General features: G+C 39.9%; 1 protein-coding gene across 1 annotated transcript in view; it reads left to right on the forward strand.

Annotated features, from left to right (window-relative positions):
* Positions 1–8,286, forward strand: part of LOC110002868 (anosmin-1) — a 51,360-nt gene extending 43,074 nt beyond the window's left edge. Inside the window, exons 10-14 of the mRNA XM_020658535.2 lie at positions 1,511–1,599; positions 2,700–2,871; positions 3,176–3,396; positions 5,300–5,441; positions 7,095–8,286. Of these exons, the coding sequence (XP_020514191.2) occupies positions 1,511–1,599; positions 2,700–2,871; positions 3,176–3,396; positions 5,300–5,441; positions 7,095–7,153 (683 nt within the window). The 3' untranslated portion in view covers positions 7,154–8,286. The remainder of the gene's footprint in view (positions 1–1,510; positions 1,600–2,699; positions 2,872–3,175; positions 3,397–5,299; positions 5,442–7,094) is intronic.
* Positions 8,287–15,592: the final 7,306 nt, after the last annotated feature.

Raw genomic sequence — 15,592 nt, forward strand, 5'->3', positions numbered from 1 at the left:
ACTTCCTCGTCCCATTTCATGTTGTACACACCCCCACCCCCCACCCCCCACCCCCCCCCCCCCAGACAGACCCGCCAGAGCATATCTTGTTTATTTTTTCCCGCTTCCCTGCAGTTCCTCTCTTCTGATTCCAAAGAGCTCAGGGGCTCTGAGTTGCCAGATCTGTGTCTAAGCCTTCAAAGGACCCCTTTTATCTCCTCACCACAACCCCCCCCAACCCCCCCGCCGAGGGGCCAACATAGCATAACTCAATTATTAATCGGAGAAGTATTCCACATATCCACAGCGACACAGATAAATGAGTAATAAATCCAGCAACATAACATGAGGGCGATGGGCAGATAAACGCCGCTGATGAGCTCAGGAGGGGGAGGAGCTACTGTACAGTGATGAAGTACACGCTGCAGCTCGGGTCGGAGGCTGAGAGGGCGAGTGTGTCCCAGCATGACCAGGGGCCGCCGCTCGACTGATGAGAATGCAAATCCTCAAAAGTCTGAGCAGAACATTTCTGGATGGAGGCGCACAAATAGAAAGGTTCAGGAAGTGGGATCAGTCATGTTCATAAACGAAGGCAAAGATAAAGAAGGAAGTGCTTTTAAGTTTCCTTCTCATATTCAGAGATGTAAGTTATCCTGATGATCAGTAATGGAGAGAGAGATATCAGATCTCACATACAGAGAGTTGTAATTTCTGAGATACTCATCAGTTAATCATTTCAGCCCCGTCACATCGTCTTCTCATATCTGGTTAGGAGTTTAAAAAAACAAAATACATTTACTGAAGTTCTTTAAGTTTCAGTTAAAACATATATCTAAGGATACTTCAAACACACATCTCACATGAGCCAGCTGTCTTTATATGTTCATTAAACTAACGGACTCATTTAATGCTTTGGTTCGATCAGTTCATACTTTTTATGCTGTCACATGAGTTGACATTAGCCTGGACTTCAGCGTCTCGCTAAAGGAAGATTTAAAGTCTTAATCTGTGATTTTTAACACTTAAATATATAAATCAAGTATCTGTTTTCAGAGTCCTATCTTCACTTTGTTTACATCGCCAGGACGGCCGGCTGACTCCTCCCCTCGTGTATAAAAGTTGTTTAATTGAGGGACTAGAGAAAAGAAGAATAACATACTGTACTCACTGCTTAACTGTGTTTCTAGATCACGCTCATTTCAGGTAAATTTACATGCAGTGTGAAGATACCAGCAGAATAAAGATCGCTAGCATTAGCATGCTAACACAACAATGCAGCGCCAGTTGTTTTGGTTTCATGCTGGTGCTCAAGGGCGACATCTGCTGGATCAAAACATCACATATAAAGACTTTAACCTGTTCAAAAAATTGACTAATAAAAAAAATAATAATTGTAATATGATTGGTTCATGACTGATATCATTATACTGCTGCTTTATATTTTTGTAACACTCCATAACTTTACTGAGATGTGACACACAGTCTGAGATCTGATGAGTGATTTGAGTGTCTCCTCTCTCTTTCTTTTTAGACCCCGCTGTGAGTCGCTACCACGTCCAGTGGACGCCCGAGTACTGCAGCCACAACGAGACTCGAGGGCCGGAGAAATCAGTCACACAGGTCAGTGTCCTGCAGCCCGTTTCCTTTTTTCACTGCGAGCCGGATCTCAGAGAGAGAGAGGGAGACGTCTTGATCAGCAGCTCTGAGCTATGCAGAGCACGTGCCTAACCTTTTGTCTGATGCTCAGAATGGACAGCCCTGCTCAAAGAAAAACAGCTTCACTGAGTGAGCCGGGAGGCTTGTAGCATTTGATTTTCTCTGAAATCACCGACTGTTGTTTTGAAAATCATGAGTCAGTCGTGTGGTCAGCCATGTGGCGGCGTGTTGGCCAATAAAACGCATTTACTTAAACAATGTTTCCCGGAATCTGGGATCAGTCACCTCCTACGGCCCCAGCTTCTGCTCCTGCATGGGGCTTTCTTTTAAGGATGCAGCGAGGTCTGTGTAGGGGGGGGGGGGGGATTCTCAGGCTGATGCAGCATGGCAGAGGCCTGGCAATCAACACATTCTTCGGGGACCAGCTCTCCGGTTGCTTGGAAATATACATCCTTTTTCTATAGATCACTGGGACGGAGTCCAGGCCTGAGCTTTCATGTGAGCACAGCTCCTCATTCACTTTTAATCAAAGCTGTTTCATATCAGTGAGAGTATGCACACACACCCGCTCTCGTGGGAAGGCCTATTAATGTAGAAGCTCTTTATTACAAATGCAAGATGTAAATCCACCAGTCACAAGTTTTTTTTTGGTTTCTGGAGAAGAGATGAGAAAGCCATTTTATGTGAAGTTCAATAGATGATTAAAGTTTGTAAAGTGTAGCACAGAATGAATTAACAGATTCTCGGCCATTCTCTTTCTAAACAGCGTTTTAATTGAATCTGGCTTCTGCTTCTTAATTAAAGTTCTTCTTGTCTTTATGTAACACATGGAAGCTGTATCAAAACATCATTTATATTGTAGGTTTAATAGAAGATTACTGGTCTGACTCCCACCATGGGGAGTGTTCAAAGTCTCCTGTAATGTGGGGCATGTTCCTGAGTCCAGAGTGGGAATGTGATCTGCCCTCGGTGCTGTGTATTTAATTATCTCTGAAGCTCCATGGGACCTGACCCGGGTGACATGTCAAAGTCATCATGTCTGAATAATGTGTTTCTTGGCTCAGGAGAACTACATCAACCTCCCCGGCCTGCTGTTCTCCTGCAAGTACAAAGTCACCGTGCACATGCTGAAGTCTAAGAGGCGCTCCAAGGACGAGAGCACCACCTTCCTCACCCCGTCGTGCGCCACCATCCGGAGCAAGACTCACAAACACATCCCCTGCCCCGGGGAGGGAGGTGAGTGTTGAGCTGTCCGATCACTGCAGCATATTATTATCATCATGATGGGAAAAAAAAAATCAATGCACTCTCAGAGAAATAGTTTTATCATTCCAGGAAAAAGAATAATTTGCTTTCTTGCAAAAGTTTTTTTAATAGAAAAAAAGAGGAAATTCTCACTCCTGTACAGACACACACACACACACACACACACACACACACACACACACACACACTTTGACAAAGGCAAAGAGATGTGCTTACCTTCAGCTCTAACCTTTAATATCAACACTAAAACTGAGATCACATTTCTCCCTCACAGCTCCGGCGCTTCCAAAGGTGTTGGCTAAACCAGAGAACCTGACGGCCTCTTTCGCCATCAACGAGGGAAACATCACCGGCAGCTTCCTGTGGCGCGTGTCCCGGGTGGCGCCCAATCAGCGGATCACAGGCTTCCAGGTCACCTGGGCTGAGATCACCACTGAAAGCCGACAAAACAGCCTCCCCAACAGCATCATCTCCCAGTCCCAAATCCTGCCTCCAGTAAGTCAGTTTTGATCAGAGCAGGATTATATTATATTATTATATTATTATATTATTATTATATTATATTATTATATTATTATATTATAATTATATTATTATTATATTATATTATTATATTATTATTATATTATATTATTATATTATTATTATATTATTATATTATAATTATATTATATTATTATTATATTATTATATTATTATATTATAATTATTATATTATTATATTATTATTATATTATATTATATTATAATTATATATTATTATTATATTATTATATTATTATATATTATTATTATATATCGTTCTATTGTAACACCTGTGTTAGCCACAGAGAAAAGGCTGGTTTGAAATGCTGCAGATGAATGTTTCCCTCCCCCACAGGGACCGTGCTCTGTTAGATATATAGTCAATAAATTGTCCCTTGTGGTAGGAAAGTGTGTTCCATCTTCACATTTCATTTCACAGCAGCTGTCAGAGGTGATGCGGGGAGAAGATCGCTGTAGCCTCTTCAAATTCAAATTCAAAAAACTTTATTTGTCCCCGGGGGGCAATTCATTCAAAGACACACAGAGCAGTAAATTAACAACAGTGCAAGTAGAACGAAACATTTTGAACCTAAAATATAAATTGTCAATTTAAATACAACTTAAAGCTTAAACTTAAAGGGACACTTCACCCATTAGCATTAATCTTTGTATCATTAGAAACCTGGTAGTGTTTTTGAGTGGTCGTGCATCCCGCCCTCATTTTCCCCTGAGATGTGAAATCTTTATATTTCTGAGTCTGAAAAGGAGCTTCCAGTGATGCAAAATGACCATTTTTGCGTCATTGGAAGCTGTTGTGGTTAGCGGGGTGAAACTACAACGCTAGTTCCTCATATTTTAAACCACTGAAGCTACAGACCAATCACAGATCAGTGGGCGGGAACTCACTCCCAGAATCCAAACTTAACATCCGCCATATTGCTTGGAAGCCGGGGCTGCTAGTGAATTTCCCCCTAGGATTAATAAAGTGTTTCTGATTCTGAACTAGAGGACCTTAGTGGGAGTGGCCTGTGGTGCTGTGCATTCTGGGATTTGGTGTCTTTCATCCACATGAGCCAAAAAGACACTTTCTGCCTTTTCTCAGCCAAGAAGGCTCCAACTTCAAAATGTATTTCACATTTCTACATATATGACCCAATGTCAGTACATGTTCATGTTTCAACGGGGGAAGTATCCCTTTAAGTTAAAATACAAAATATAAAAGAGTAGATATAAGTGGACAGTGATCGGACTAACAGATGTAACCAGAACTATGTGCAGTAAACGAGAAATAAATATATATATACAGAGCTATGTGCAAGTAGGCTAAATACTAAATGATAAGTTATAAGGTGCATGGTGAATAATGGAACAACAGAACTAATATATACAATATAACTGTAAAAGGTAAATACTGAAATGAATAAAGTGACCGTAGTGCAGTGGTGGATCTTTGCATGAGTCCTGTGATAAGCAGTGGTGTGTAGACAGACACAGGGAGAGATTTGAGGAAGTGTTGTGTCCTGCTGGAAGTTCTCCTCCTCCTTTACATCTTCCGCTTTCATCCTCGCTAAGAGCTCTCTGGAAAAAAAGCCGCTCTTTGACATAATCTGCTCCATCAACAACACGTTCCTCCTATCTGCACCTCCCAGCCTCCGGAGCTCGTCTATAAATAAAACCACCCACTGCACACTTTATCAAGCTGGCAGCCAAACAGAGAGAGACAGTGAGCCTTATGAAAACAAAAGTCTTTGTTTTTGTCTGCGGCTGCTGACACTCCCCTGCTTTACAGCACATTCTGAATTCAAGTCACATTCAAACGTACCTTCTGTTGTATTTCAGCTGATTGCATGTCTCCTCCTTCCTCACTCGGCAGGATCATAACTTACTGGTGGTGTCCAATCTGAGGCCGTCCACCTACTACAGACTTGAAGTGCAGGTCATAACAAGTGGAGGAGAAGGTCCCGCCACGGTCAAGACCTTCCAGACCCCCAACATATTACCGGTCATTCAACACCGTAAGTGTTCAGTCAGCTGTTACTGTGTCAAACTACCAGAGGAATGTGTGAGTTGTACCTTGATAAGTTTAGTTTGAGGGATTATTTGCTCTTTTTAAAAAGTGTTTTCGTACTTGGATGCTACATTTAGTCCAACATGACTGATTCAATCACAACTATGTAATGGGACTACTTCTCATTCAGGGCAAACTGTACTTCTTCTGTTAATCTTATAGTAGTATTTGTTTTTTTCTGACTTTTATTCACCAAAACGTGCACACACACACACTCACACAATAAAAAATAAAAGAGATACAAACAAGAGGGGAACTGTGGTACGATCCAGTTTTACAAGCAGATTTAGACAAAAAACAAACAAACAAACAAACAAAACAAAAGGAAAAGGATCAGTAAACAAAATGAATGAATTAGAAAGAGGGACAAAATAAGTAAATGAGCAAACAGGACAAAGAAAAACATGGTGGACAGTATAGTAACTTATGTAAAATAAAACTGGTGGGATAGGTTGTACACATGGTGACCATTTTTGGTGTTGTTTGTTTTTGTTTGTTTTTCACTTTGTATGGGTGCTAACATGATGATTGCTAAATACAGACTGTTTGTAAATTATATTAAAATTATTGTGCTAATTTCCTTATAGCAGTATTTTGACAATGAATGTTTATCTGCTTTGAGTTCAGATTTAGACGGGAAAAAATCAATTCCACTTCCACATTTGTTCAATAAACGCAGGACTACAGCTGCTTAGTTTAGAACAAAGACTGGAAACTACAGGGACACTTAAACACTGCCAGCGTGGCTCCATCAGTTCAAAACGTGTTCACCTAATAAACTAAAACTCTAAATCTCATTAATTAACAAGTTGTCTTGTTGCCCAGAGAAACAAGAAACAGCTGATGTTGTTCTGACACTACAGGGTTAAAGAAATGAAACATAAGGTGATCTAATTTATCTTAAACGATGTAATATCAATTAGTATGAATATATATCTTCTTATCAAATATGGATCACATGCCATCTTACATGGTGAAGGGGTTTCTCAAAGTAATGAACCCCCAGAGCTTTACAGCAGCTTCACTGAGCTGTTCAGCATTTACTCTTTTAGCTCATTGTATTTTATAGTCAGCCATGTTTGTTTAATTCATTCTGCGCACTTGTTGCAGTTGTTTCTCCTTACCCAACAGCTAGTGAACATGTAGCAGCTAAAGAGTCCGATATTTCCATGTATAATGTTGAAGAGCAAATAGAGGAGAGTTAATATTGATCTTGTGTTCATCAGTTTGCCAAAAACACAACATTAAATCAATATTAATGCTAAGCTGGATGTATATGTGACTGCTTGCTAACAGGCTCACCATGTTGACTTTATGAAGAGATAATATTTCAGGTTCTTTTATCAGCTTGTTTAGCCGCCTTCAAGTTGCTCAAAATGCAGCAAAAAGAAGGATTGCTGGTATTCTGCCAAAGTATTTGTTCAAGTCAGCAAGATTTTTGCAGAAAAAGAGAGCCACATAAGCTCAGCAAAAAGCAGAGGATGACAAAAGTATTAATTACAAACACTTCTTTATATCAGCAACTACAAGATGCAAAAAGAGTAATTAATATAGCCTGGAAAAGGTGAGTGATCACTGACTGATGTTTTGTGTTTGGTAGGACCCAGACTCCGGCAGCACCACTCTCACCATCAGAAACCGTCGGTAGAGAGACACTGAAGTGTAAGTGGAGGCAAAGCCCAATTGGGAGAAGAACCAGCGGCTCTCTGCTCCTGTCTGTCAGGGAAGGAATGTGTGGAACCAAACAGAAACACAGCGCACCAGACCATGAACTGACCCCCTCTGCTCGTCACATATGGGTCCATCCTCTCCAGGCTCCACAACACATCAGCTATTCCTTCTGGACCCCTCTCTGTTGACGGATACATGTCACCTGAGGGGTCGCTCTGTACAGTGACATTTTTACTGCGAGGTCTCATTTTTTTTCTGCGTCGGTTAGTAGTTCACAGCTCCAAAAAACACATCCCACCAGGAAGTTCTGTCATGTAAAAGGTAAAAGTGAATCCAGGAAATCCTAAAACAGTTGTGATACACTCGACATTGTACGCAGCATTTTAATTTCAGTTTGATGGCATCAAAAATAGCAACTACTTTGGCAACTTTATTGAAGATGGTTACACCAGAAGTGTAAAACGATTGTTTATTCATGAAGAAATAAAAGTAGAAACTCCTCTATTTATTTTGTGTTTCCCATTAAAAAGGCGCTTAGGCATACAGTCAGTACTGATGGATAATGTAACTAAAGTCATTGTTGTCTAACCCAGAATATTTCACATAGTATGTTGCATGTAGTACATTTTGATTTTTGAACTGTAAATAAATTACCTGCTTCAAAGCGGAAGCTCGTAGTGGTTTTGCATGACAAGCATTAGCATTCTGTTGGCATGAAATACTGTCTGTGTTACCTCTTTTCAGTATGTTAGCAATATTTCATTAACAGATTAACAAAGAACTATATTGGGAGTCATATGTAATGTTTATTAATGAAATTATAACTCGTGTGGAAACGATGAATTGTACATGTTCTTGGCTGTAGAAATATTTGTCGTGGCGCAGTCAGTGAATGTCTATATTTATTTATGTGTGTATTACAAAGTTTGGTTTGGATGTGTGTGAATGTGAATGTTTTTTTTTTTGTGTGTGTTTTAGTCTCAAGTTTTTGAAACCGGCAAAAAATTCTTGTAAAGACATTTTGTAAAAATGGAATTGTAAATACAGTCTTATGTTACATGTTATTTTTCCATGGTAGAAAGTGTACAAAATGCTAAGTAATAAAATAATCCTTAACCAGTCCTCTTTCTGCTGTTTGTTTAATGGAAGCTGCAGTGAGCAGTAAATAGACGTTTCCTCTCCTCCCGGCGCTCAGACACTTGGCTGTTGCTGTTTTGCTTATTTTGGCTGTAAAACGGACCGTGGCAGACCGTGTACAGGGTGTTCACTGATCGGCCCAGGACCCCAAGACATGCGCTCTGCAAGTCCAAATAAACAGGTCATCCAGCTCAACTGAGCGAGTGAGTTTACCATCTCCGAGGTCGGGCTCCCCTTCGACATAACGCTCGGCTTCTCCGAGCACTTGTGTGTTTTGAAAAGCATTAAATCCCTCCTCTGCTCAGCAGCCTCTCAGCCTCATAAAATGAAAAGTGGAAATGTTTACAAGAAAATAAAGCTAAGAGTGACACTGAGAGTTAAGCCTGTGCATGGAGGGAATGATTTTTGACTTATTTGTGCATGTTGAATGAAAGCCTATTTCAATACTCAGATAATAATCCTCAGAGGAGTGTTTGCAGAATACACAAAAATTACTTTTTTATCACATGGATTCAAGCAGGTTCTTTACACCAGACACGTTTTGTTCATGTGGTCTTTTTCATTACATTTTGTGATTTTGCAGACAAATTTACCAATGCTAGTGACAAAAAGTCAATTTATCATTAAAGGCCACATATTAGCCTCCTTTTCAAAAAGTTAAAATAGGTCTCAGAGCTCCCCAACACACGTCTGTGAAGTTTCTTGTTCTAAATCCACTCTGATCCTGTATTTGATCATGTCTATAAACCCCTCTATTTCAGCCCTGCTCAGAACAGGCTGTTTCTGTGTCTGTACCTTTAAATGCAGGTGAGCTGTGTTTGACCACGCCCATCTGGGAGGGCTTTGGCTGCCTGGGCTTTCTTGCAGCATGCTCCACAATTAAAGGCATAAAAACAATCTAGCTGTGGGAGTGTCACCCACCTGGGGGAGGGGCTACTGCCCTTTGTGATGTCATGAAGGGAACATCTCCAAACGGCCTGTTTGAGCACACATTTTCTGAAAAGTGGAGCAGGCAGAAGACGGAGAGGATGGACTTTTCTCATCATTGGGGGGTTTGTAGACGGACTAGAGACACATGTTAGAGATAGAGGAACATGGAGAAGAGGATTTTAGAGAATATGTGACCTTTAACTGAAGCAAAGCTATCGATCAAAAGTGTCTTGTATTGCCTTTGTAGACATCATTATCCTTACCTACTTTTACTTACAAGATCATCAGAGAGGCCAAACCATCGTACCCATCATAGATCTTAACGTTCAATGATGTGCCTTTTACACTCTGCATTAGCGCTGACTTTAAAGGTTTTTGAAAAATTGACAAAAAGAAGGGAACGAATAACAGGTCTCTGTTCTTTTAGAGTGGATTCAAAAAGAAATCCCCAAAATCAAATTTAGTTTTTCACCGTGGATGAACTTTAATAGAAAACAGACATAACAAACAATATAAATAGTATTTACAATTTGCAAAAATCATAATATTCTTTGGATTATGCTATGCATAGTTCTTCATGTTTGATGCACTGTCACAAGTTCTGACTGCAGATAGTCAGAGTGATTCCTCTTTGCTACCAGCTGTTCATGGTTAATCAGCGTCAATTCAGTAAGTCCAATATGTCACAAAAAATGAACAAATCTTTTGGTTTGCATTTTTGTGTTGTGGTTTGTTTTCATAAGTGTGTGATTGTGAGGAGACATTGCTGTCCAGATGTTTGGATCTGAAGTCTTTTCTCATCACCGTTTTCTGCAGTGGGGCCACAAATAATTCAGAGCCGCTGTTTTCACACACTCAGCCTCTTCAGTCAGTCAATGCCTCGACACTCACTTCTCAGGGACGTTGTTTATGTACAGTTCTATTATGTCACAGGAGATTAGTTCCTCTTGGTCTGTGCACGCTAATCCCTCTCTCTTTTCCAGGAGCCGGGCCAGTGTTTAGCCAAGGCTCCTTTTCTGTGCGAGCCAGCCCAGCCCCTCTCCCTTTCAGGCTGTCACAGTCCCTCTCTACACACAGCGAATACCATGGCCCTCAAGTGTGAAAAACCTCTAAACAAAAGGGCCTCTAGCCTCTTTTCAGACATGTTGCAAGACGTCCAAGTCTCAGAGGACATAAAAGAAAAGGAGAAAAAATGCAACAACTAAATAATAGGCTAGTCGTCGATATAAAAAAAGCTTGGTCTCTGATGGTACAAGGCCAGCGAGGGCTTATTCACTTTGCATGACATTACATCCCTATTGTGAAAGTCAGACTGGGGATATGGCTTTCAAATTTAAACACATATTTCTGCACACAATATTATTCATTTGGCTTCCTGAATAGTCCCGGTCAGTCAAATATTTACCCGTCTTCTGCTTGACATTAGCCCCCCTTTTTTTTTTTATTAGGATGGAGAATGACACAGTGAGTCCATTCAGAGGGGGGCAACAAAGATAGGCTGTTTCTCCCACACATTTCCTCCGACCCCTCCGCACTTGTTCTGCAGATTAACATTGCAATGAGCCATGCATCACTATTTATCAAATTTAAGCCATTTTTATGGGTCATCATACAATGGCCGACGGAGCAAGTGTAACATTACTCCTGAAAGGACGGGTGGAATTTGAGTTTTGATGATAGCTGCAATCCCAGTATCACTTTGAAGTATGCAAAAAAAAAAATCGAATAGATCGAGTTGATTTTCCCAAGATTTTTGAGATGGCACTGATCGTAACCTGAAAGCATATTCTCCTCTCATGTGAGTTTCAGGTCAGTGAAATCGTCAAGGCATTCACTCCAGATTACTACCACATGGACCACATCCATTCCTCCCTCAGTATGATGAGCTGGAATATATTGTCTGTGAGATTGATGAAAAATAACCAGAGTGTTTCCTTTCCTCGTCCATTAGGAAAGGCAATGTTGCTTTAATGCTGTGGTATGGTGAGAGAAATCTGACCTGGCCCTGGGCAGTGGCATGTTTCTGGTTAGGCTCTGACGATCAGGGACCAGGCAGGGGACACATGAAAGGATCTGGCTGTCAGGCCGCAAAGATGTTCAGTCTAAGTCTAATGAAGACCAGAACACATGGACAGACCTGAGAACATGCATGCCACACATTATACAACCACTAGCTGCACAATGCTGTTGACAAGTGTCTTCTCCTGTTGAAAAAGTAAATAGTCTGATAAGCACATGTGTCTGCTTGGATTTAAAAAAAAAGCAGAACTACCAGGATGTTGAAGTAAAAACATTGCCACTTCTAAAGATGGACAGATAATGTGTTTGTTTTCTCTGTCTTTCATTTGAGCAACAGTTTCTGTGCCCGTGCGGCTCCACAGGGAATTTGGTTTCCATGTCTCTGTGCCTGGAAAAGTTTTCTTCTGTGTGTATTTTTGATGAAATTAAATATATGCCATCCTGAGATGTACATGGCTGAGTGGCTACAATAACACCACAACAAAAATATTTCATATAGAAAAGGCTACACCGGCTTATAAGATACACCTGTGCAATCAAATAAAGTCCAGTACAAGTGCCCTCAAATGACTCTAAATGTTCTTAAAATGATTGCTGTTTATTCAGCTTTGTGGTAATTCTGTGGCAGTTGGAATGAAGATATGTTGGACGATGTTAAAGAGATATGTTGCCAGGAGAAAAATATCAAAGCATTTCTCTATAAACAGTGAGGTATTGAAATGCTCTTTAAAGTAAAATGATCAGTAGCCTACCACAATGGACAAAATATTCTATTATTGTATTTTTTCTCCATTTATTTAACTGATGTAAATATGTTTGATTTTTAACTTCTTGTTATTTTTAATAATTATATTCCTGTTTCTTGTTTTCTTGAGCTGTTGTAACGCAAAAATTTCCCCCATGGGGGATCAATAAAGTTTATCTTTATCTTAACCATAAAAAGCTCCTGCATTCCAGATCTTCTTGTTTGACCAAATACTAACCAATAGGTGTCTTTTTAGTTTGATGAACTTTTAATTTTGGAAGTAACAATACTGGAATAAGGGAGACAGGAAGTCCCCCCCCCCCCCAAACAAAAAGAAAGAATAAATAACATAATTTTGTGAAAGAAAAAAAATGTATGGAATAGAATTGCAATTTAATACGTATTGAAACATTATTGTGGCTTATATTGATATAAACTGTCATGTAAATGTATTTTTAAATAACACAAAGATTTAAAATATATAATCATTTTTTAAACGTTCTGGTGCCGTTTGTCGAAGCTAATCGTTTGTTGTGCTATTTAAATGTACATTGGAAGTTTGAGTTTATGTGTGGACTTTATTTGATGAAAACCAGATAGCTACGAACCATAGACCATCTATAGACCATAGACTGAGTCTATCAATGAGGATGCTAATTGCTAATTTAGTCGACACAGTGGCCACAGGTGGAGTACGATGCGGACAGTTGGAAAGAAGATGAAGAAGAAGAAGCTTCATTAATACTAGAAGAAGACATCGTGGGCAGAAGTTAAGCTAATGCTGTTATGTGGTCTGTTGGCTAAAGTTAGCTACCGCTATTGGATAACTGCTAGCTAGCTAAAGTTGTGTAGCATATTGTTGTTTCCATGGTGATCCAGTGATGCTTTCTGGGGAATACTTATATTTGGAAGGAGTGATTACTTGATGTTTGTGTTTTATCTCATGGCTTTCTTTTGTTCAGTAGTAATGTATGTAGGCTAGTTAGTATAATATATAATACTTTTTATGTGATGAATTCTTACTTATCTGTTGTTGATATTTGATTTGTTGATCTTGGACAGAAGGGGTGAGCTCTTTGTAGTAACATCTTGAACTGGCTGCTCTTGTTTTCTTTTTGAGTAACGATAGCATTCGTTTAAGGTAACCCAGTGTACAATATGAGTGTTAGTGAGCGAGCTCGCAGGAGTAACAGCAGTGAAACTTTTGGCGGCTGCCTTCCCACTAAGAAGTAGCTGTAATGTCAAACTGTGCTGTAATATGACATAATACACTTTAGAAACTTGATGATGATTTATGCTTTTGTCGGCCAATAGAGTACCGTATTTAGAGTGGCTTGTAATTGGCTAAAAACTTTCCATAGTACATTTAAAGTTGGAAAGTTCAGACTAATGAATAAGACCTGTCATACATTTTAATGATTGTTATGATATATATATAATTATTATTGTATTTTTTTAAACCTATAAATGTTTTGCAGGTAATTACAACTTGTAAACAGTCAGATAAATGAGAGTAGCACTTTTCCCTCCAAAATGTTGACAGTGCAACGTGATCATTAAACGGAGGGAAAGTTGAGTAAAGTTCAAAACTATGAATCTCAAATCTCTTCTCTCTACTCAAATAAAGACAGTTTGTACACACCACTGGAGTATAAACGTCACCGTACAGTTGAAATAATCTCTTGCATTTTTCACATTATCAACTTAACAATAAACATGGACAGCAGCATATCTTAAAACCTTCCTCTGCTAAATCCTCACGTCATTGACCTGCCGTATGAAACATTTAGCATACATTTCCCCTTCTTCTAAACAGAAACACACCTTGTTGAAAAGGACTTGGCATTCTTTGAAGGTTGGGTCAAAGGTAACCGAGAGGTCCAGTGTGTTTGTGTTTACAAAGTAAACGCCACCAGAGGAATCATTACCCAGATCCCTCTTTCCAAACCAAACATCCTTTCTCCACAGGCGCACAAAGTGAAGCGATCAGACAGGAAAGTACCATCCAGCTGGGTAATAGCTGTTTATAATCCCCTCTGATTAGTGTTAATCCCCTTAATGCTCCTTCCTGAGAATAAACACATGTCGACCTGAGTGACCCTAATTAATGAAGTTAGAAAGTGAGGCATGCTATCATGTATTTCCCATCGTCAGTCCAGTGTTACATGAAGCAAAATCTGCTCTTAATGACACAATTCATAGGTAATAACTCAAAATACAGCAGCTGACCTTTTTAGGAATAGAGCTCTCTAGTATTGGCCTTTTCACTTTAAAAAACTCCCCCAGGCGTGACTAGTGATGAGGGGCAACTTTCCGTCTTGTGTTCCTTTTCTCCTGTGAAGTCAGTGTGCAGGGTCGGTAGCCGGGCCTCAGAGGCGAGGCAGAGTTCAGGGGTCAGCATGTACCCAGGAGGGTGGACGGCAGCGTGAGGGCAGGACCCAGGCCCAGGGACAAGAGAAGGGGTCAAGGGGTTGAGTTCAGACGGAATCCACACAGAGGATGCCAGAATGGATATTGTCAGGAGAGCTTCCTCTGCTTTTTCCTGCCACTAAAGACTCCACAAGGCGGAGGCATATAGAACCACAGAGTCTGTAAACAAATATCTCAAAACATGAGCGATAATTCAGAGGTGTTAATAAGGAAGAGGAAGCATCTGCTGTCCTCAGTGGCGGTTACTGTAAAAATGGAAATTATGACAGGTTTCATGTGATGTGTAAACATCATGCTTCAACACCTCTGCTTCCTCTGAACGTCACAGTCAACTTACATGAGAGAAAAAAAGAGCTGTGAAGCGTGTTTGTTGATTTGTTGTGCAGATCAAAATCCATGGATCACTTTTTGCTAAACAAAAAAAGTCTCTACCTTAGTTTAATAATATTTATAGTTTGGTAATTCTTAAAGTCTTAATATGTGATTTTTCACACTTAAATATATAAATCAAGTCTATCCTCTGAAAATAACTCTGTGAGTCATGACTGTCTACAATGGGTGTAACACCCGAGTCCCACTGTCTGTGATGTTTTCAGAGTTTTCAGAGTCCTATCTTCAGTTTGTTTACATCGCCAGGACGGCCGGCTGACTCCTCCCCTTGAGTATAAAAGTTGTTTAATTGAGGGACTAGAGAAAAGAAGAATAACATACTGTACTCACTGCTTAACTGTGTTTCTAGATCACGCTCATTTCAGGTAAATTTACATGCAGTGTGAAGATACCAGCATAATAAAGATCACTAGCATTAGCATGCTAACACAACAAGTTGTTTTGGTTTCATGCTGGAGCTCAAGGGCGACATCTGCTGGATCAAAAAATCACATATAAAGCCTTTAAAGGACCAGTCTGTCTTAATCTTCAATCTTCCATTTTGGCAAATTTATAACCCGTATTTAGGATGAGTGTACAGTAGTTTGTTTATATAAAGAAAGAGGGATTTGGACGTTATTATGTCTCACAGTGAGGGTTAAACGATTCTCGATTTGTTGTGCAGGAGCAGAGCAGGGAGCACAACTTTGATTATACTTTAAAATAACAGTTTGTGTGCAATCAGTGGCTATAAAAGCAAAATATAAAAGGAGAGAGAAACGGCTATAGACTTCACA

The sequence above is a fragment of the Labrus bergylta genome, chromosome 13 (assembly GCF_963930695.1).
Source record: "Labrus bergylta chromosome 13, fLabBer1.1, whole genome shotgun sequence".
Taxonomy (NCBI): Eukaryota; Metazoa; Chordata; class Actinopteri; order Labriformes; family Labridae; genus Labrus; species Labrus bergylta.